Below are 20841 nucleotides of genomic sequence, written 5' to 3' on the forward strand. Positions count from 1 at the left end.
CAGAGCCATCCTTCCAGGCTCATTATCCCTGGCTCTGCCTGGCAGGAGCCGGCCCTCCCTGCAGGACTGCTTGGCCCACCCATGGTTGCAGGACGCCTACCTGATGAAACTGCGCCGCCAGACGCTCACCTTCACCACCAACCGGCTCAAGGAGTTCCTGGGTGAGCAGAGGCGGCGCCGGGCTGAGGCCGCCACCCGCCACAAGGTGCTGCTGCGTTCCTACCCTGGCGGCCCCTAGAGGCACGGACCACAGCCAGGCCTCGGGCTTCAACTGGGGTTCCCACCAATGCCACGGGACATTCCAGGGCCCACGCTGAGCCAGGCGGGCCTGGGGCTTCGGTTACCACCAGCAGCAGCATCTGGCCGGGCTCTTACCTCATAGACCTGCAAGGACAGAGACCCCAGGGCCTTGACCTGATGCCACCCCAGGCCAAAGCCAGAGTGGGAGACCCATTGGCCAGGCTGGGCAGGGTGGGAACAGGCAGAGGGACAAGAGGGGAATGGGGAAGTGGAGAGGAAAAGAAGTCGAGGGACAGGAAGGAGGAGGCTCTAGGAAGGTTCTGGGTTGGGGATCAGTGCATCTCAGGGAGAACCAAGGAAGATGGGCATGGCTGGAGAGGAGGAAGAGGAAGGAACCCAGGGTGTCAGGGCAGTAGGCTGGGAGTCAGTATGGCAAAGCAGGGGCAGGACACAGATACAGTGGCAAGGGCCCAGGGCTGGGTCATGAGAGAAGGCAGCGAGGCGGTGGAGAAGAGAGGACTCAGGTGGAGGTGGGGTGGGCCAGCTGTCAGCATCCCTTAGAGGAGAAACATGGAGAGCCGGAGGCCAGCAGTCACTCAGCTCGCTGTATCCTCCTGTCCAGTGGATACAGCCCCGGGCGCTCTCTGTTGGCCCAAGGATGTCCCCAGCACCCCTCCATGGCCTTTGGCCTTCTTCCCATTCATATTTATTTATTTATTGACTTTTATGAAGTTTCCCCTTCCATCCGATCCCTACTGCCCATGTTGTCCTGACCATCCCTCCCAGCCATCCAGCTGTCTGTCTGTCTGTCACAAGGAAATAAAAATGGCAAGCAGCATAACCTGTGTGTCTGTTGGGAGGGATGGCTGGAGGGGAAGATTGCTGGGAAGGGTTGAGTCCGGGACAGGGGCATTTAGCCCTCTCTGGGCATTCCCCAACACACATTCCAGGATATACCAGCTAGCACTTTGGGTCCTTCCAACCCCCTCCTCTGACCCTCCTGGCCCCTCACCTCTCCTTATTCCTGGAGGGACGGGAGACTGTGGTCTGCTTCTCCCCTTGCAGTTTCTGGAATGCTGGCAGATCCACTGAACCCCTGCAACCAGGCTCTGGTAGCCGCCACCTCTTGTCACATGTTCCTTCATCACAATGTGGGGGATGCTGGGCTCTGAAATAGGCCAGCCCTCACCCCAATCCTGGCTCAGCCTCATTCACTCTGCCCAGAAGACAGGCAGGAGTTCTGGTCCTGACCCCTGGAGCAGAGTGGGTTTCATCCTGATGGTTGGCAAGAGTAGGTAGTGTGAGGAGCTGCAGAAGAAACCAGGACAAGGAGGTTAAGGTGGCTGGATCACCTGAGGTCAGGAGTTCAAGACCAGCCTGGCCAACATGGTGAAATCCCATCTCTACTAAAAATACAAAAATTAGTCAGTTGTGGTGGTGCATGCCTGTAGTCCCAACTACTCAGGAGGCTGAGGCAGGAGAATTGCTTGAACCTGGGAGGTGGAGGTTGCAATGAGCCAAGACTACACGAGTGCACTCCAGCCTGGGTGATAGAGCAAGACTCCATCTCAAAAAGAAACACTAGGACAGGCCCACGCCCCTCACCCTCCATGTCACAGCACAAATCAGAGCACATGGAGAGCACCAGATGGGAGTGCTCTAGTCTGCTGTGTCCAGCATTTTCCTAGGACTAAGGGACACACTAGCCTGGACCTTCTTGTCCGCATGGCAAGTTAGGAGGTCTGCTGGGTGCTAAAGCACCTTGATTCTAGCCACAACCTTGCAATGCCATAGAATGGTCACTGGGACCTAGGACTGAGCTGCCCTGCCCTGAGGTTGGGGATGAGGGGTTGGGGGGTTGGCGGGGACCCAGATCTCCTTGCCTCCAGAGGAAATGCTCCCCTCATCCCCACCTTCAAAATTCTGTTCTTGGCAAAGTAAAAGGAACAAAGCCTCTGACCAGGGTAGAGAGAGTTGACACCACTGTGTTGCTGACGGAGGATGAGGGCCCCTTGACTCCAGCTCAGACAACCCTTTTGCCCAGCCCAGCCCAGCCTCTCTAGCTTCTCAGGACCCCAGGGAAGAGGCAGTCCTCATCATCATAAAATAACAGGATGTTAAAGCCAGCTGGAAGGGACCAGAACAACGCCTTGCCTACCTGTCATTTTAGCGATGAAGATATACAGTTTGCCTGTGAGAATCTCCAATCCCCTACACACTGCAAGTGTTTTGTATAAAAATGAGGTGCCTGAACTCGTATCTTGATAAATGGTAAAATTTCTCTCCCGTCCCCCCTCTGATCTTGAGCTCCCTTCCCATCTCCATTGGAAATGGCATGTGAACTGCTTGTTCCAAACCCAGAGGAGCAAAGGTAATTTATGTCAGCAGAGCTATGTCAAAATTGCTCTGATCAAAAGGTGACAGTGCCCCCACACTAGGGCGGGTAGTTCCAATGAATGGAAGCAATGCTTCTGCCAGGTGCCCAGCCTGGGCAGATTGGCCTCCAGGCAAGCCCCAGAGGGGTTAACTGAACCCCTTCACCCCAGGTGGTCTGATGCCCCGATGCACCAATTTATGCCCCCAAAAAGGACTTGGGCAGACCTAGGGTTGGAGCCACTAGTGGTGCTAATCTCCAAGGACAGTGCAGTCTAAACAGCCCCTACCATGTGACATCGAGGGGAGTGAGTGGGGATAGGGATGGCATGGAGGGGCTGCTATTCTCAAAAAATCTTTCCCGTCCCCTCCGGGTTTATCTCAGTTTACCACCAGGGGGCACAGTGTGGAAGTGACAACCCTGGACTCCTGGGGTTGGGGATAGGGTAAGAGCAAGGAGCTTCTGGATTGGTCTTGACAGCCACGTGGCCCTGTTGCCATTAGCTGTAGGGGCCCTGAGGCCCAAGCCCGTTGCTACTCTGGCTTTATTCAGGGACACCCCCGAAACACTCAAACGCCTTACCAACAGGGTGTGTTGTCTGACTATCCAGAGCCCAACCTGAGTGAAAAACTGCCCCAGTAGGAAGCTGGATCTCTTGTCAGCTAGGGGCTGAATCTGGTCCTCCTGGGAGTGGGATGGATACCCCCTGCCCTGGGAGGGGACAGGGCAGCATCCAGCTGTCCAGTTGTCCAGGTGCTGACACGAGGTGCACCCCAGAGCCGCTCGGGTTTCCCCCCACGGGCCTAGCCCAGCGGCTGAGCCAGCATCCCAGGCATCCTCAGGCTAAATAAAGAGCCTGCTTGGGTCAGAGGGAGGGGGATGGGGTCCCGGGGGGCTTGGGGCAACCACACCAAACAAGGCAAGGAGGGGAGCGATGTATAAAACCGAGCCCAGGGCTGAGCACCTGCCTGCACCCCTACTGTGCCATCCAGAAGGGCTCTGTGCTGCCTGCAATCCAGCCAGGCGACTCAAGTCCCTAGGTCAATCCCTCCACGGTAAGTCCTATCCTCAGAGAAGCCGCAGACACTCCCATTCTTCCACCCTCTTGAATGTTCTGACCATGGAGGAAAAGGGCTGAAGGTGGGACCCTCTGTCTCAACCTGGACCCCCGTATTTGTCGCCCACTCTCCAGATGTCTAAAGCAGCTCCTGCCAAAAAGTCAGTGGCTGCGGCCCCACCTCCTGGATGTACCCTGGACATCAATGACCCACAGGTCCAGAGTGCGGCCATTCGCATCCAGGCCTCTTACCGAGGCCACAGGTAAGAGGGAACCCCGGAGCTCTGTGGAGGAAGAGAGCTGCAGAGAGCGCATTCTTGAATGGGCTTTGGGGAAGGGCTGAGGGGCTTCAGCAGCCTCTAGAACGACTGGTTTTAGGGGAGGGTCTTTACTGAGATGTGGAGGAGTGGCCGGCAGGAATGCATCATCCTATCAGGGCAGCAGTTCAGGAGCAGTCCTCTTCCCTACCAAGCCACACGTTTAGGGGTCTGGCGGGCCCAGGGGGCAGGCAGGAGATGGTGCATTCTCGGAAAGGGCTGCGGCCGGGCCTGTCTTGGGAGCTCTGGACCCTGACTCGGCCCGGGGGTAGGTCCCGGAAGGAGCTGCGCGAGAAGGGGCCGCCGCGGGTACTGGAGGCGCTGAAGGACGTGGTGCTGATTGAGGGCAGCGCGGCCAAGCTCACTTGCCGCATTTCGGCTTTCCCGGACCCATTCATCCGCTGGAGTAAGGACGGCAAGGAGCTACGTGACGGGCCCAAGTACCGCTACATCTTCGAGGACCCTGACGTGGTGGCACTGGTGGTGCGCGACGGCGAGCTGGCAGACCTAGGCCAGTACAGCATCAACGTCACCAACCCCTTCGGCCAGTGCTCCGACTCGGCGCGCATCCTCGTGGAAGGTACGCGCGCCCCGGGCGCAGCGCCAGGGCGCAGACCAGCCAGAGCCCGCAGCCCGGTCCAGCTGCGCGTTTACCTCTGGGCCTAGCTATAGGGTCCCTGCCAGCCCAGCGCCGGGCACGGCCTGGGCACATCGCCGCCGCCAGCCAAGTGCGTCCTTCCCTACCTCGGGATCCAGCCCCACCCGGGCTAAGCAGTCCTCTGTGGGCTTCCATCACACGGCTCCAGGTCCCCAAGGTCACACAGCAAGTCAGAGGCAGAGCCAGGGTTGGACACGGGTCTTCTGACTCCCAACTCTGGGCAATTTCCACTACCCGGAGCGGTCTCTGAGGCACCGCGAGATGTGTGAACATTCAGGGGCTTTCGCCCGCCTTATCTCTTGATCCTCTATTCGACCCCGAGAAGTAGGAGAGGTAGGGATAAGTCCCTTTAACAGCCAAGGAGATGAAACCAGAGAGGCTAATGATTTGCTCAACGTCACGCTGTGAGTTTAAAAGCATCTGTATTTAGTGCCGGGTATTAGCTGGGGAAGTGATGCCCTGCCTCATCTCAAGGTCCTTCACGGGGTTTCGCTCCCCTTTCCTTCCGCTAGTCCCGGCGAAGATTCAAAAGGGACCCGATAACACTAAGGCGCGCAAAGGCGCCACCGTGACGCTGACTGCGGAGATCCTGGGAGAGCCTGCGCCCGACGTGGGCTGGACCAAGGACGGGGAGGACATCGAGGAGGATGACAGGCGAGGGCTGGGACCTGCGGCATGGGCAGGGCCTGGGGCTGGAACTTGGGTGGGACTGAGCCCAGAAATCTGACGAGAGTGACGGGGGCGGGGACTGGGCGGCGAGGAACAGAGTTGGCTAAGGAGCCCGGCCTAGTGCGCCCTTGTACTGACCGCGGCTCCGCCCTCCTCCCCGCCACCCCTCCGCAGGGTGTTCTTCGAGATCGGCAGCACCACCACGACGCTGACCATTCGCCGGGCCACACCCCAGGACAGCGGCAAGTACGAGGTGTACGTGGAGAACAGCCTGGGCATGGACCAGAGCTTCGCTCGCGTGGACGTAGCCTGAACGACACCCCCGGACCTTCCGCCCTGGCGCCGAGCCTGGGGGTGGTGGGACCCACAGCCTTCCTCTAGCTTGCTTAATAAAGCGGCTCTCTGACCCTCCGCGTCTGTTCTGCTCTTCCACGTCGCCATTCCCTCTCCCCTGCACCCGCGCCCACACGTATTCCACACCCCCACGCCAAGGTCACAGCCTGCTGGAGTCACAGGAAAGTCTGGAGAGCGCCCAGCGCCGTGCTGCATTTCAGACAGTCAACCTGATACAGTTGCCCTCACCGTCCAAAGCGCCCTCACTTCCCAGCGGGACCGGGGGCTGGGCCCGGGACCTCGCCTTCTCTTTTGTGCGCCTCCAGCCCCAGCCCCTCGTGGCTGTTTGCCCCCGGCCCCGCCCCTTCCAGGGCTGGCCACACCCCCCTGCTGTCCTTAGTCCCGTTTTCCTCTGGGACCCAGTTTCTCACTTCGGCTGCTGCCCCGGTGCGCATTCCCGGACAGCTCTGGTCCCAGTCTTTAAGTTCCAGGCTGTGCTTCTCAGGCCCCACCCTTCTTCTCATTTAACCCCGCCCCTCGATACCTTGGCCACGCCCCCGGACTTCAGCACCGCTCTCCTCTCCCATTAAGTTTGAAAGCGGTGAAAAGTTCAGACTACAATTCCCGGCAGAACCTGCGAATGAGTTCTCGCGACTTGCGAGAAGACACGTGCGCGGAAGAAGCTTGCAGTAGCGGGCGGCAGAGCTGGAGTAAAGGGAGCTAGTGGTAAAGGGAGCTGGTGGAGGGGTGGCGGAAGGGGTAAGGGGCGGGGGACAGCCTCTAGACAGAGGGTGGGCTCCGAGGTCCTGGCTGGCCGTGGGTGCGCCCGCGCCTGTGTTGGTCCCACAATCCCTGGCCATGAGAGGCCAGGGTTTATTGGACAGAGTCAGTTGTGGGGTTCAGAGGGTCAGCAATCAAGCAGTCCTCCGAATCCAGAGATTTAGACCCAGCCAGTCATCCGTATTAGGACTGGAGGGGGGTCAATAGGTTCAGTGTTTGAAATGCCAAGGAAACCTGTCTTTTGATTTGGGGTTCAATATATAGAGGTTAGTTTTAGGATTCATGTTCAACATATAGAGGATTTTTCCTGGGATTAGGGGTTCGCCAAATTCAGATCAGTGTTAGTTCAGTACTTGGGGGTTACGTTCAGGATTTAAATTAAATATCTGAGGCCCACTCGGGATTTGCTGTTCAATATTCAGGGTTCACTACTGGGATTCAGGGCTTAATATCTAGAATGAAGACACAACACTTTGGGAATCAGTGAGTTTGAGGCTTCAGTATTTTGAGGTTTGGGTCTGAGAAGGGGGTCTCTGCCAGGTTTCTGAATTTGCAGAATTTGTTCATGGCCAGAGGGAAGTCTTTTAGAGATCAAATTGTGGGGCGTGAATTTCAGAATTTGGGAGGAATCACTGTGAGGTTTGAAGGCCGACTGGAATCTGGGTTGGGATTTGAGATGTGTGGGATTTGTGAGGTTCTGTCCAGACAGGGACTATATTGAGCTTTGGGTTTACATCTTGGGGGAGGGCTAAGTGCTGCTATTTGGGGTTTGGGGTTTGGTTGGGGTGTGAGATCTGAGCCTGATTTCTCCGCTGGGATTTGAGATGTGTGGGATTTGTGAGGTGTTGGGTCCAGGCAGAGACTATATTGAGCTTTGGGTTTACATCTTGGGAGAGGGTTAAGTGTTGCTATTTGGGTTTTGGGGCTTGGTTGGGGTATGAGATCTGAGCTTGATTTCTCTGTTGGGATTTGAAGTTTAGGTAGCAGTCACCATCATGCTCAAAGCGGTGATCCTGATTGGAGGCCCTCAAAAGGGTGAGGTGCCAGGGGAATGGGGGGAGGAGGTTGGGCTGGTGTGGTAGGCAGAATGGGGGCAGAGGAAGGCAGGAAGCCAAAACGTTCTCTCTCCTCTCCCAGGAACTCGCTTCAGACCTTTGTCTTTTGAGGTGCCCAAACCACTGTTTCCTGTGGCAGGGGTCCCTATGATCCAACATCATATTGAAGCCTGTGCCCAGGTAACCTCAGGGGCTCCCCTCTCTCCCCTCACTTCCTGCTCATCTTCATGCTATGTTTCCCCCTTTCCCAACCATAATCTCTTCCCACCAGGCATAACTCCAAGGACCATCATTCACAGATGACAATGTGAATGGCGCCCCCTCAAGTTATGCTGTGCAGCTGCCCTGCTGTCTTCCCCTAATCTAGTTTCTCATCTGGCCTCTTCCTGCTCAGATTTCACTCCTATTTTTAAAGTATGGAATGTGAGATCAGGCAAGGATCTTGGAGACAATGTAAAGCCGTAGCATGGAGACTCTTAATGATAACCAGGCACAAATTCATATCCTTGATCACCGTGATGCTCATTTCTTTATTGCTTTTCGTATTGAGACAGGCAAGGTTTTGGTTTGAATTCAGTCTCTGCCTGCTGTGAGGCCTGCAACAAATAACACACCCTCTCTGACACTCAGTTTCCTTATGTGTAAAATGGGGGAGATTAGACCTACTTTGTTGGGTGGTGAAGCTTAGAAATGACATTTGTAAAATGCCTAGTACAACACAGACCCTTGATACATGGTACCCTTACCTCATGCTGATCTCAAGCTTAGGCTGACAGATAATAAAAATGAGGGCGGGGGGCGGGGAATGGATTAATGCAGCTTGGTAGGCAAAGTCTTTCTTAGAGTGAGTCCCAGTTCTGGTTGGTGGGGGTAATAATAATTGATTGAAAGATCAGGCCTGGCATGGTAGCTCATGTCTGTAATCCCAACACTTTTTGAGGCCAAGTTGGGAGGATCGCTTGAGGCCAGGAGTTCTAGCCTAGCCTTGGCAACATCAAGAGACCCCTTCTCTACAAAAAGTTTAAAAATTAGCTAGATGTGGTGGCCTGGCTGTAGTCATAGCTGCTCTAGAGGCTGAGGCAGGTGGTGACATGGCTGTAGTCCTCGAAACTCGAGAGGCTGAGGTGGGAGGATCGCTTGAGCCCAGGAGGTGGAGGCTGTAGTGAGCCAAAATCATGCCACTGCACTCCAGCCTGGGCAACAGAGCGAGACCTTTTTTCATAAAAACAAAACAAAAAAAGATCAGGCCTCCGACTTCCTCCAACTTCCTCATTGTCCAGAGGAGAAAATAGCCCAGAGTGGTGAGTGCCCTGGGACCCCACAGCTGAGAGTAAAACTGGTTTCTGGACTTTGGGCCAGCCCTAAGGATTTCCCCAACATCACCTCCTGTTAGACATTCTTCCTCCCAGCCTTTCCCTTTTCCTCAGGTCCCTGGGATGCAGGAGATTCTGCTCATTGGCTTCTACCAACCTGATGAGCCCCTCACCCAGTTCCTAGAAGCCGCCCAGCAGGAGTTTAACCTTCCAGTCAGGTGTTTGTGCACACACTCATATATGGGGGTGGGGAGGATGCCCTAGGCCTCTGAATTCTTGGGAGTGGGTTGAGTCAGCATTTGCCAGAGTTCATCCTCACCTAGTAGAAGGATTCTTATTTGGACATCACTGAATCCCTGAATATATAGAGTTTCTCTGTGGGCCTTGGGCAGGAGTACTCCTGGGAGCAGGCGGTGGGGGTCAGGTGCCCTGGCTCATGGTGTCTGTTTCCTAAGATCCACTGAGCTGGCTCTTGGGTCCCTGGGGACAGGTACCTGCAGGAATTTGCCCCCCTAGGCACAGGGGGTGGTCTCTACCATTTTCGAGACCAGATCCTGGCTGGGAGCCCCGAGGCATTCTTCGTGCTTAATGCTGATGTCTGCTCTGACTTCCCCTTGAGTGCTATGTTGGAAGCCCACCGACGCCAGTGTCACCCTTTCTTACTCCTTGGCACTACGGTGAGGGGGTCAGGAGGACTGGAGGGTGTAGAGGAGGTGACCCCAAGAGCTTCCTGGAATTCAGGGTGTTGGGGAGGCAGGGGCACCCTGGGCGTTGGTGTGGGAGCTGGTGTCAAGAGGGAGAGGCGCTGCTCTGGCAGGCATGGAGGTGTTAGTGGAGACCCCGAGCCCTCTGGCTGTTTAGAAGTAGGGAGTGGGAGGGCAGCTGTCAGTTTCCACCCTTGCTGAAGGCCTGTCAGTGGCAGAGCTGCATGCCAGGTGCTGTAGGGGAGGGAAAGAAAGGAAAAACAGAGGTGGCTGCCCTGGAGCAGGCAGGTCACTATCTCGGGTGTGTCTGTCTTTCAGGCTAACAGGACACAGTCCCTCAACTACGGCTGCATCGTTGAGAATCCACAGACACATGAGGTGAGAGCGGAGAGGGGGCTGGGTGGGCGCCTACTCTGTGTCATCATCCCCTCTACCTCAGGCCTCTAGAGAATGCTGGCACAGTATGGGGTGGGCCCTAGTCTTGTCAGACAGGTGAGACGCTCCCGATTAATCATCTTACATCCCTTTAAGAGAGATTGACCAGGGGGAGGGGGGAATGGTTAATTTTCCTGCAGGTGGTGCTGTAATAAATGTATGCACAGTGCATAATGGGAACACCAAGGCAGGGCCCAGCCCAGCCTTGCCAGGGTAGGAGTAGGGAGGGCTTCCTGCAGGAAGCAAGGTCTGAGCGGAGTCCCATTTGTCTACATGACAGAGGCAGGAAGGTATTACAGGCAGAGGGAATGGCAGGTGTAAAGGCCTGGAGGTAGGAAATAACATACCGGAGGCAGGAACATGATAGGCTAGGTAGCAGGGCTCTCTCCTGGTTTGTGAAACTCCCTTCTCCTACTCCTCTTGACTTTCACATAGCCCTCCCTCCTTTATTTATTTGTTTATTTTTTGAGACAGGGTCTCACTTTGTCTTCCAGGCTGGAGTGCATGATCTTGGTGCGATCTTGGCTCGATCTTGGCTCACTGCATCCTCGACCTCCCAAGTTTAAGCCATTCTCCCACTTCAGCCCCTCAAGTAGCTGGGACTATAGGTGTGAGCCACCACGCCCAGCTAAATTTTTTTAGCCTGTTGCCCAGGCTGGAGTGCAGTGGTGTGACCTCGGCTCACTGAAGTCTCTGCCTCCTGGGTTCAAGCCATTCTCCTGCCTCAGCCTCCTGAGTAGCTGGGATTCAGGCATGTGCCACCATGCCTGGCTAATTTTTGTATTTTTAGTAGAGTCAGGGTTTCGTCACATTGCCCAGACTGGTCTCGAACTCCTGCGCTCAAGTGATGCACCCACTTCAGCCTCCCAAAGTGCTAGGATTATAGGCATGAGCCACCACCATACCTGGTCTCACATACCCCTTTTATTTGTTCGTGCTTTAATATAAAACATACATATAAACACTCACACACACATGCATGTACACACATACACATAGATAGTTTTGTGCTAAGCACCAGGTAGGTGTGAGAGAAACAGAGCCAAATGGGTGCAGTCCCTGCCTCATGGGCACCATTGGTCTAATAGGAGTGACAGAATCAAAAGCCAACCTTTGCAAATGATACAATGCCAAGGGTGAGGCGTGGCCAGAGTTCAGGAGTGCCCAGGCATGAATAGCTAACTCTGGGGCCAGCAAGAGAGGACGCACAGAGAGAGTGACCATGTCAACTGGGTTTGGAAAGGTGGGCTTTCCAGATGAAGAGATGAGAAAGGCCATTCCAGGCACAGGCATGCAGTCGGGTGGAAACGCGTCTGAGAGGTAGGCGGTGGGGAGGATCAGGCAGGGAAAGCCATGGACTTTGGACTTATCTGAAGGTGAATCAGGTGAAGGGCAGTCATCTCAGGGTTTAAAGCCAGGCAGCAGTAGGATGCGGACACGCACTGCATTTTAGCCAGGCCACCCTGGCAGCCAGGGAGGAGAGGCAGGAAGGGCCTGGAAATCAGAGGGTCTTAGGGGACTGTGGCAGTAGTCCCTTCTTCTACTGAAGCCAGCCTGCTCTGTTCACAGGTATTGCACTATGTGGAGAAACCCAGCACATTTATCAGTGACATCATCAACTGCGGCATCTACCTCTTTTCTCCTGAAGCCCTGAAGCCTCTTCGGGATGTCTTCCAGCGTAATCAGCAGGATGGGCAATTGTGAGGCAGGCCCCATAGCCCTGTGACCCCAAGTACCCCCAGTCACGGACCCCAACACATACCAGTCTCTGCAGGCTCCATCTCAACTTGCTCACCTTCCTCCTCCCCTTTCCCTTCTCCACTTGCCATCTCCAGCAGAGCCTCCTGAGTCCCTCCCCTTCTAACCTCATTCTGTCCCTCTTCCTTATCCATCCCAGTTCCTCCTCTATCACTGCCTGCCCACTCCCCTTCTGGTCCATTTCTGCCAAGCCCTGAGTGTCCCAGAGATGTCTTTCAGAACAGACGGCAACACACAGTTGGGCGCACACACGCTCGGGTGCAGACGTGTGCACGTGCACACACAGACAGACATGCACACTCTCAGGCTGAGGCTCCTCTTGGAACAGAGCACCTAGAGCCCTGCTCGCCAGTCCCAGGGTCTTCCCTCCTAGGGCTAGAAGCTGTTCCCTTCTAGGGATCCTTGCCTTACCCCCACATCGCCCCATGTAAGGCTTCCTCCCCTCATAGCCATTTCTCACTCCCACCCGTGTCTCTGCTTCCCTCTCCATCTCTCCTGGCCTCTCTGTCTCTGTCTCTGCTGAGCTGGCATCTCTACCATCTCTCTCTCCCTCTCTTTCTGTGACTGTCTCTGCCCTCACCAGCTGCCTTGCTCTGGGGTGAGTCTGTCTGTGTTTCATTCCATCCAATGAGTGGGAGGGTAACTTGGAGGGGGTAAAGGGCTGAATGGGGACGAGAATGTGAAAATGGGGGGAACTCCTTCTGGAAATGGGGCAGGGATGGGAAGCAGGCCTCTGCCTGGGGCTCCCTTGTGATAGCACCCACCCGAGCTGGGGCTGGCTGGGAGAGTTTCCTGGGATGAGAGCAGCCCTTTGGAGAGGACCGGACCAGACCTGGAGAGAGGGGCTTAGAGAGGTGGTGGGAATCCCTCCCACTCCTGTCCCCGGGAGACTGTGTTAGCCCCACAGCCGGGGCTCAGCCGGGGGACTGATGTCAGCATTCTTCCTCTCTGCCAGGGAGGACTCACCAGGCTTGTGGCCAGGGGCAGGTACCATCCGCCTAGAGCAGGATGTGTTTTCAGCCCTGGCAGGGCAGGGCCAGATATACGTGCATCTCACTGATGGTATCTGGAGCCAGATCAAGTCCGCCGGGTATGGAAGGCTGGGTCCCCTGGAGATTGAAACTTTGGGGTGGTGGGCACAGGCCCTGCTGACCCCTGAGCCCCTGCCCCCCTTGTGGCCCCCAGTTCAGCCCTCTACGCCTCCCGCCTCTACCTGAGCCGATACCAGGATACTCACCCAGAACGGCTGGCCAAGCACACCCCAGGGGGCCCACGGATCCGAGGTACCCAACCTGCCCCAATTCCTAACCTTTGGCTTCCACCCCAGCCCCTCTGCCCTCTGAACCAGGTTTCTTGACCTCGAGTCCAGAGTTGAAGCCTCAATCCCTGCCCCTCCCTGATCCAAATTCGGTTTGGGATATTTGCCCCCAGGGCCTCTCTTCTGCTTCTAGGGAATGTCTACATCCACCCGACTGCCAAGGTGGCCCCCTCGGCTGTGGTGAGTGCTGGGCCCAGCCCCAGGGAGGGGAGGGTGGTGGTCGGATGGATGGAGGGTGCCCACACTGCCTGAGTTCTGGGTGCTGGTTTCTCCACTGTCACAGCCTGTTGTGTGGCCTCGAGCAGGTCGCTTCTGCCTTATCTGTTCTAGAAGGGAGTTGGATTTGGGGATCCTCCAAGTCCCTCCAGGGCTTATGGTGTGTGCTTCTCTCCACAGCTGGGCCCCAACGTCTCCATCGGGAAGGGGGTGACCGTGGGTGAGGGTGTGCGGCTCCGGGAGAGCATTGTCCTCCATGGAGCCACGTTACAGGTAGGCACCAGCAGACACAGCCGCATGTGACACCCCAAGAGCCTGCGGGGAGGGCCCAGGTATCCCCCCAAGAACAGAGAAGGGTGAACGCCATGGGGTCTGCATCTGGCCCCACCTCACACCTTCCGGTTCCTGCTGCCTCCTACCCCTTCCCCTTACTTTTCACCCTCCTCTTTGGCAGGAGCACACGTGTGTTCTGCATAGCATTGTGGGCTGGGGGAGCACCGTGGGACGCTGGGCCCGCGTGGAGGGTACCCCCAATGACCCCAACCCCAATGATCCCCGAGCCCGCATGGACAGTGAGAGCCTCTTCAAGGATGGGAAGTTGCTGCCTGCCATCACCATCCTGGGTATGGCTTCCTGGGGGCCAGGGCTGGGGGAACCCCACAGCTGATGGCCAGTGACTCTGGGGAGCATTCATTCCTCTTGTGTGCACGCGTGTTTCTTCTTTGAGCAAACAGTTACCAGGGGCCTGCTGTGTGCCAGGCCCTGTGTGAGTCACCAGGGGCATGAGGCCAGGGGCACAGATGGGCAGGAGGGGTCCCTCCCTGCTGGCAGTGGCCCCCAGCTCCCTGCTCCTGTCTCCCCTCCCATGACCTCCCCTGATGCCCTCATCCACGCCGCAGGCTGCCGAGTCCGGATCCCTGCCGAGGTGCTCATCCTGAACTCGATTGTTCTGCCACACAAGGAGCTGAGCCGAAGCTTCACCAACCAGATCATCCTCTGAGTGGGGCTGCCAGAAGGCCTCCAGCTCTTACCCGCTCCCCTTGAGGCTGCCTCCTGCTTGGCCAGCCTCTGTCTAGAAAGGACCAGAGAAAGCCAGGCAGGATCGTCACACGCCGGGGAGCAATGTGGGTGGCCTGGGGACTCCTGGGCTTTCTCCCTCCCGACTCCCTAATAAACCCCATGAACCTTGGAGCCAGCACGGACTCTACTTATGTCTGGGCTGGGGGTGGGGGCGGAAGCAGGGCAGCTGAGTCAGGCCCCCCCACATTAGCATTTAAATTGGAGTCGTTGCTGCGGGCTCATGAATAATGAATCTGGAGCCCTGGTAAATCTCCCCCTCCCACTGCCTCAGCCTCGTGCGCTGCTCGGGAGGAAGGCCCTCAAGGCTCCCCAGCCTGCCTGGCCCCCGCCTTTGCCCCTGCCTTCCTGCCTCCCTGTTCCTCCCCACGGAGCCTGGCTCAGGCCCCCATGTGCAAGGATTCCGAAGGGAAGGGTGAAGGATTTCGGTTGGGCAGTGGGCACAGGAACTGGGGCCACAGGCCCAGAGGCTGATCCCGACAACCCGCTCTGCTCAATTCCTGCCGAGCCCAGCCCTGGCCGGTTTTCCGCTTTGCCAGCTCCATCTGCTCCCAGCTTGGCTTTTGGCAGGGTGGGGGTTTCGCCTCTACGCGAGGCCTCATGTCTCTGTCTTCCACTCCCCTGGCAGGCTGGGTGGGCCTGAGCTGGTGCCATTCTCTTCGAAGCACAGTGGGAGGCACCCTGTTCTGGGAAGGCCCTCACCACCTCCTGTCCTCCTGGCCCTGCCCTTTGGGAGGCCTCAGCCCTCCTCTCCCAGCCATCTCTCATGTTTGCCCATGACCCCCATGTGCCCCTCTCGGTGCCCCCCTTCCCCAGCTGTGGGTGCAGAGCTGTGTTGCCAGATGAGCTGGTAATGATCGTAATCTGCTAATTGAGAGGAATCTAATTACCCGAAGAGAATGGGGGGTGCAGGGCGTGGGTGGGAGAAAGGAGGGGGTCCTGGCAGTAGGCAGGGGTGGCAGGCGGCAGGGTGCCGGGGCCTTGTTATCAGCACCAGGCTCCGGGACAGAGCCCAGGGTTTCATAGCTTCGTAGCCCAGCAGTTAGGAAGCTGCACTTTCTCAGGAGCTGGACTGAGGGTGACTTGGGGATTGGGCTAGATATGACCTCCCAGGTCCCTCAGGTCCCGTGGGCTCTGCGCCAGTGTGTGGGGAATAATCTACATGGTGTAGCAGTCCTGACCTATAAGCTGTCCCTAGTTCCTCAGTTCCTCCTGTCCCGGCCTCCAGCCCAGACCTTCATTATCTCTCCTCATGGGAGTGGGAGGGGCTGCAGGTCCCCACTCTGGGCTGGGGTCATCACCCCAAGGAAGGGGTTGGGAGAGGGCGGGCCCTAGGACCAGGAGCTAGGTCCCTTCCCTTTCCTCCCCCCAAGTCCTGACCCTTCTGTTCTGAGTGGTTGGCAGAGGCCATGGCAGCTCTATCATAAATATGATAATTTAATTATTTTCTCAGCAAAACACCGTGAAATCCAATAAGTCTGTGTCAGACCCTGGCCCCCGGGATCCTCCTCCTAGACCCAGTTGGGGGGGGACACGGTGGGGAGAGGCACTGGAAGGGGAAAGGGTCAGTGTTTGAAGGGGGGTGTCGCTAGTGAAGCTGAGGTCTTTGTAACATGCCCCCCAGGTTGAAGCAGTCACTGTGGTTGGGGGGCGTCTAAGAAGGACATGCGCCCCCACTCCTCCCCATCCCACTTCTGTGCTGGGAGGGGCCTACAGTCCCATCCATCTCTGAGAGACCCAAGATGGAGCACCTGCCCCTGGACGGGGTGCAGGGAGCCTCCTTGTCCACCGCTGCTGGGACCCTGTGCCCAGCCGTCACTGGCTGTGTAGCAGTAGGAGGGCACTGGCCCGGGGAGGGTCTGGGAAGGGAGAAGCAAGAGGGAACTGGGGTGGGAAGTGGGGGATGAGCGGGGGAGGGATGCGGGGGAGGGGTGCGCTCCTGCCATTAGTGCTTTTTTCAGTTTCCATAAAAAGATTATTCTGTAAAATCAGCGAGGGGGAGCAAACTGGGGGCCGGGGAGGGGGGTGGGTCCCTGGCACCAAGCTGGATGGGGCGACAGGAGAGGAGAGCCGGGGACAGGGACAGAGTGTGGAGAGAAATTTGGATGGGCTTCAGGAGCAAGCCAAGGGGGAAAGGCTGAGCCAAGAACACAGACTTGGGGGAGGCTGGCCAGGACAGGGTGGGGTGGGGGCAGAGCCCTCATCTCCCTCCCGTCCCCTCAGCCAAGCTGCTGGGGGACCCAGTCCCACCTCCATCTCAATCCCCTCCCCCTGGCACTTAGCAGCCATTATCGGGGGAGCAGATTGCAGCCCCCTCCCCCTCTCCGGGAAGCAGGCACAGCTGGGGCCCCGCCACATCTGCTGCATCCGCACGGAGCACAGCTGGGTGTTCCCAGAGCTGCACTCCCCAAAACACAAAGGGGGGAAAGGGGTGGGCGGGGGCCAAGGAGAACCCAAACCCCTGAGACAGACACACTGACACCTCTGCCAACAGACACATACTCCTTGAGGCGAAGCTACACCCACCGACACACGCTCCCTTGTGTGCAGAGACAGGAGAACTGGCAAACATGCAATTACCCGGCCCCACCCGCCACCCCCGCTCCCCTCCCCCAGCCCTTCCTGCTCCCCTTCCTTCCCCAAGGCTCCCCTCTGCCGCCATGGCCACCTCTGAACTGCCCTGGGCTCTGGTCTGGAGGGAGTGGGGGGCCTCACCCACCCCAAGTACATCCTGGGAGGCTCAGAGAGCAGGAGGGCGGGGGGTGGTGAGGGGTGTTAAGAGTTTGAGGCATGATCCCTAGGAAGCCATCTGCCCTCCTTCCAAGCCCACACCCCTCCCCATGAAGAAGCCCCCTCTGAAACTGATCTTTGCCACAGCCTGGGCACTACAAGGTTTCGGTGCCAGCACTGATCGCTGCAGCACCCTTGTGCTCCACTGGCCACCTCAAGGGGGTGCTGTGTGTTCTCAGTCTAGCCTTCAGCTCAGCTGCTAGGGTTGGCCCCTGCCACTGCCCTCACCCCAAAATCCCCCCCATTCTCAACCCTTGGTAGTGCGTCTCTCTGCTGCCCCCGACATGCATGGGGTGTAGTGGAGGAGGGGCTCCGTCAGTGGCAGAAAGGTCCCCCTCTCCCAAAACAGGAGAGAAGGATCAGGAATTCCTTCTCTCCTCTCCCCGTCGATGACTGCCTCTTGGCCCCTGATGAAACCCTGCCACCTTCACAGCCCTCACTTTTCCCACTTATCTCCTTGGCCCTAGTGTCTTGCCCTCAACCTTCTCCTCCCTGCCCCCCCATCCCACGCCGCTCCCCACATTCCCCTCTGAGCTCTAATCCCTCCTGCTGCTGTGCCGCCTTATCTGCTCCCAGCAGCTTTCACTGCTGCAAAGCCCTCTCTCCCTCCTTCCTGGATCTTCTCCCCTCCTTCCTTGGCTCTCTCCGCTCTCTGACCAGCACCCCCTCCCGGCCAGCCTGTCTCTGCCACTCAGGCCCCCGCTGTGGCTACTGGCTGACACCACCTCTCTACCCCATGCCCTTTGCCCTCCACAGCCTCAGCTCTGAGGCTGTCAGCTGCACACCCACTCCCACGATGGCTGTGTCCATACCAGCCCTCCCCTGCAGGCCCCACGGACTTTGTTAGTTTCTGGCCAGCCAGGATTTTTCATCTTCCTGCCCTCCCTTTCCTGGTGTCTTCCCCACTTCCTCCTGATGCCCCCATCTGGTCTTGGACCTGGTGTCCTTATAGTCCCAGGGACCCGTTGCCTCGGCTTGGGAGTACCTGAAAGGAGATGGGAAGTGTTGGTATGAGACTCGGGAGAAGGTGCTGGGCTGGGCTGGCCCTAGGAAGATGGGGTGGGGGTGCAGGGAGTACTGGCGGACAGTGGGGGCAGGGCCTGGTGGCGGGACGCTAACCCTCTTCAGTCGCCTCAGATCACGTTCGGGCCTCCCCACCCCCCTTCGCTGGGACTCTCATTAACCGCTTCTCCTGCCTCGTCCACGGCATAAATAACCCAGATAAATCAGCCACCGTCCGCCCCCCGCCCCTCGGCCCCCGCACAGCCCGTTTGTCACTGCTGTGTGCTCACCAGCCAGGCCTGGCCCAGCCCCGGCCCCAGCCCCCCATTCCTGGTCCCTTCCCGCCCACATCTGTCCCACACTGGCTCACCACTTGGTCCGCACCAGGGCCAGGTGTCTGGGCTGGGGAGGGTGTCCTCTGCGCACAGGGGGAGGCTGGGCACCTTTAGGAGAATGCTGTCTAGGAATTCGGGGGGTCATAGCATTTATGAATGGGGCCAGCCAGGCAAGGAATCTGGGTATCAGTTTGGGGGTTCCTGTGCTTTGAGAAAGCGCCCTTGGAACCCCCCAAGTTGGATCCTGGGAGGTTTCTGGGTCTGCCTTTGGGGCATTTTGCCCAAACAAAATCTCCATGCTTCCTCCCAGGAACCTTGAGCCAGAAACCCAGTGCTCTCCCTGTCTCTCTCCCGCTCTGCACGCGCCCCCCACCTGGCCCCGTTACCAAACCTCATCCCAGTCCAACTACCACTCATTCTCACTGTCAGGAAGCTCATCCCCTGGGGGGCAGAGGTGGGTGAACTGGACTGGGAATAAATCTGAGGAATGGGGACAACCGGAGAGCAGAGGAACCTGGGATGAGGCTTCACATTCTGACCCCGCAACACCCAGCTCCCCCGCACTCGCAGTCCAGGGTCCCTAACAGCCCCGCCCCCTTTGCTCACACCCAGCTAAGGGCCTGGCCAGCCACACTTGTCCCTGATGCCTCACTGCAAGGGGCAGCTGGTCCCCCGGGAGTGGGTGGGGGAAGCAGGGAGGGGTGGGGGAGCTTGGGCGCAGGGCTGGGGTGGGGGTGGGGAAGAAGCTGGGCCGGGCCCCAGGGACCAGCTGGGCAATGAGCCGGGGAAGCAGCCGGGAGGCTAAATGAGGGAGATTATCACCCAACTGCAGCCGGGCAGAGAGGGAGGCAGGCAGGGAAGCGGGGAGAGGGAGGAGAGAGGGGACGGGGCCAGAGGCGAAGGGGGTATAGAGAGACAGGGAGGGGGCCAGAGGGCCTGGTAAGAAGTAAAGGGAAAGGTCAAGAGATGAGCTGGAAGGATGGGGGCACTCCCCCAGAACATCACCAGATTCCTGGCGATCTGGGAGACTGGAGCTGGGGGCTTGGGGACAATTGGAGACAGCTGGCTGTGGGGCAGTGGTGGGGGTGTGCATGCAGCTAATTGCTGCTCCACTTCCTGGCAGCCTGGAGCTCCCCTCACAGCACCCCCCACATGCCCCTTATACCCAGTTACCACCCGATTTATTTCCTTATAGAGGTTGAAGGCGTCCTGCCATCCCTCAGGAGGAAGGAGGGTGTGATTTGTCTCATGGTGGAGGCCAGTATGTTGTCGGAGAAGTGTGACCCCAGGATCTCAATGGATGGTGGGGGAATTCAGAGACACGTATGCACTTCCGGGTAGTAACGAGTGCTGGGGAGAGTTTGGGGGGCAGTTCCCCGCTTTCTTGGCAGGGCCCCAGACTGAAGTAACCTTAAAAAGCAATTAAGTCACCTTTAAAAAAAAAACAGTAAAGAAAAATCAATATTAGGAGAAAGGGGAAGAGAGAGAAGGATGGGGAGGAACAGTGCGGGGGAGCTCTGGAAAGGTCTGGAAGTCTACCAGAAAGGGGAGAGCATAGGATGGGGCTACCTGGGCATGGGACAGAGAGAGGGGGCTGTCTGTGGTCACTTGTCCACTTTCAGTGCTAACTTAGCGGCTTCGTCCAATGCCAATCCCACTTTCCCTTCTGGGACACTATGTCCCAGCCAGATGCAGCACCCTGCCCCAGGGGTCTTATCTTCCCAGCTTGGGGAACCAGCTGACCCAGACTCATCGGAGGCTTGTGGGGAAGCCCAGCTGTGGGGTCCCTGGGGAAGCCACTTTGCCTAAAGGCTAGGGACAACCTAGGCAGGGCACCGTGCGTGGCCAGGGCTGGGTGTGTGGGCAGGCTCCATGCTGGTGATGGGGCCTGACCTGGCCTTGCAGCCAGGGTGGGCAAAGTGGCTCCTGGCCGCCAAGGGAGCCATCCCTGGACCCCTCCCCCTGGGGCCAGGCAGAGGCTGCAGGGCCAGGCCTGACGCAGGGGGCGGGGTGGCCGTTGGGCCGCGGGTGGACCTCGGGCTCTAATCCCCAGCAGCTGCCGTTTCCCTCAGATCGATTCCCTTCTCACTTTTTTTTCAGCTGCTGGTTCCGCGGCTTGGATCGATGGAGCCACCTCCCCCCGCCCGTCCATGCTTCCTCTCCCTGCTGCTCATTAGCGCCCGGATTAATCAGCCCCCCTTTCCTCCCCTGTGAGGGCACATGCTCTCACATGGGGACCCAGAGCACAAGCACTGATTCTTGCCACCCCCACCCTGGGGGCACGGATGCATCCCCTACTGGCCGGTCAACTGAGGCTCCCACCCCCGCCTATGATGATGGCCCACATGGCTGTTCCCCTCCACAAGAGCACAGCAGACCCGTTAGGGCTCTCCTGCCCCACTCTGCCAGG

General features: G+C 58.0%; 3 protein-coding genes across 15 annotated transcripts in view; all 3 read left to right on the forward strand.

The window, feature by feature from the left end:
* Positions 1 to 1081, forward strand: part of LOC105481268 (striated muscle enriched protein kinase) — a 59162-nt gene extending 58081 nt beyond the window's left edge. For all 9 annotated transcript variants that reach the window (XM_011740759.3, XM_024792681.2, XM_011740761.3 and 6 more), the window contains one exon: positions 46 to 1081. In XM_011740759.3, coding sequence (XP_011739061.2) covers positions 46 to 238 — 193 coding nt within the window. In that variant the 3' untranslated portion in view covers positions 239 to 1081. The remainder of the gene's footprint in view (positions 1 to 45) is intronic.
* Positions 1082 to 3424: 2343 nt separating this feature from the next.
* SPEGNB (SPEG neighbor) lies at positions 3425 to 5918 on the forward strand. Of its 2 annotated transcripts, XM_011740772.3 has the most exons (4): positions 3425 to 3934; positions 4261 to 4568; positions 5159 to 5300; positions 5490 to 5918. In XM_011740772.3, the coding sequence occupies exons 1-4, from the start codon at positions 3807 to 3809 to the stop codon at positions 5626 to 5628; spliced, it is 717 nt and encodes a 238-aa protein (XP_011739074.1). In that variant the 5' UTR covers positions 3425 to 3806; the 3' UTR covers positions 5629 to 5918. The 2 variants fall into 2 exon arrangements, with proteins under 2 accessions (XP_011739074.1, XP_070929529.1); XM_071073428.1 differs by lacking the exon at positions 3425 to 3934 and having other exon boundaries at positions 3955 to 4568; positions 5490 to 5913.
* A 358-nt stretch (positions 5919 to 6276) lies between these two features.
* On the forward strand, positions 6277 to 14416 carry LOC105481271 (GDP-mannose pyrophosphorylase A). 4 transcript variants are annotated; one of them, XM_011740776.3, is made up of 13 exons: positions 6277 to 6374; positions 7404 to 7463; positions 7566 to 7663; positions 8911 to 9014; positions 9287 to 9473; positions 9819 to 9878; positions 11505 to 11635; positions 12649 to 12783; positions 12879 to 12976; positions 13145 to 13191; positions 13408 to 13500; positions 13682 to 13850; positions 14127 to 14416. In XM_011740776.3, exons 2-13 carry the CDS (start codon positions 7424 to 7426, stop codon positions 14225 to 14227), a joined length of 1263 nt encoding a protein of 420 aa, XP_011739078.1. In that variant the 5' UTR covers positions 6277 to 6374; positions 7404 to 7423; the 3' UTR covers positions 14228 to 14416. The 4 variants fall into 4 exon arrangements, with proteins under 4 accessions (XP_011739078.1, XP_011739079.1, XP_070929530.1 ...); XM_011740777.3 differs by having other exon boundaries at positions 6310 to 6374; positions 7409 to 7463; XM_071073429.1 differs by having other exon boundaries at positions 6326 to 6694.
* Positions 14417 to 20841: the final 6425 nt, after the last annotated feature.

The sequence above is a fragment of the Macaca nemestrina genome, chromosome 11 (genome assembly GCF_043159975.1).
Source record: "Macaca nemestrina isolate mMacNem1 chromosome 11, mMacNem.hap1, whole genome shotgun sequence".
In the NCBI taxonomy this organism is placed as follows: domain Eukaryota; kingdom Metazoa; phylum Chordata; class Mammalia; order Primates; family Cercopithecidae; genus Macaca; species Macaca nemestrina.

What these genes read in the sequence shown, in the direction of transcription:
- SPEGNB (XM_071073428.1), top strand. Translation starts at nt 4,091, where the DNA reads ATGCATCATCCTATCAGGGCAGCAGTTCAGGAGCAGTCCTCTTCCCTA. An exon ending in GGCGCGCATCCTCGTGGAAG is followed by an intron (nt 4,569 to 5,158) that starts GTACGCGCGCCC and finishes TCCTTCCGCTAG; the next exon opens with TCCCGGCGAAGATTCAAAAG. An exon ending in GACATCGAGGAGGATGACAG is followed by an intron (nt 5,301 to 5,489) that starts GCGAGGGCTGGG and finishes ACCCCTCCGCAG; the next exon opens with GGTGTTCTTCGAGATCGGCA.
- LOC105481271 (XM_011740776.3), top strand. Translation starts at nt 7,424, where the DNA reads ATGCTCAAAGCGGTGATCCTGATTGGAGGCCCTCAAAAGG. An exon ending in GATTGGAGGCCCTCAAAAGG is followed by an intron (nt 7,464 to 7,565) that starts GTGAGGTGCCAG and finishes CTCCTCTCCCAG; the next exon opens with GAACTCGCTTCAGACCTTTG. An exon ending in GAGTTTAACCTTCCAGTCAG is followed by an intron (nt 9,015 to 9,286) that starts GTGTTTGTGCAC and finishes CCCTGGGGACAG; the next exon opens with GTACCTGCAGGAATTTGCCC.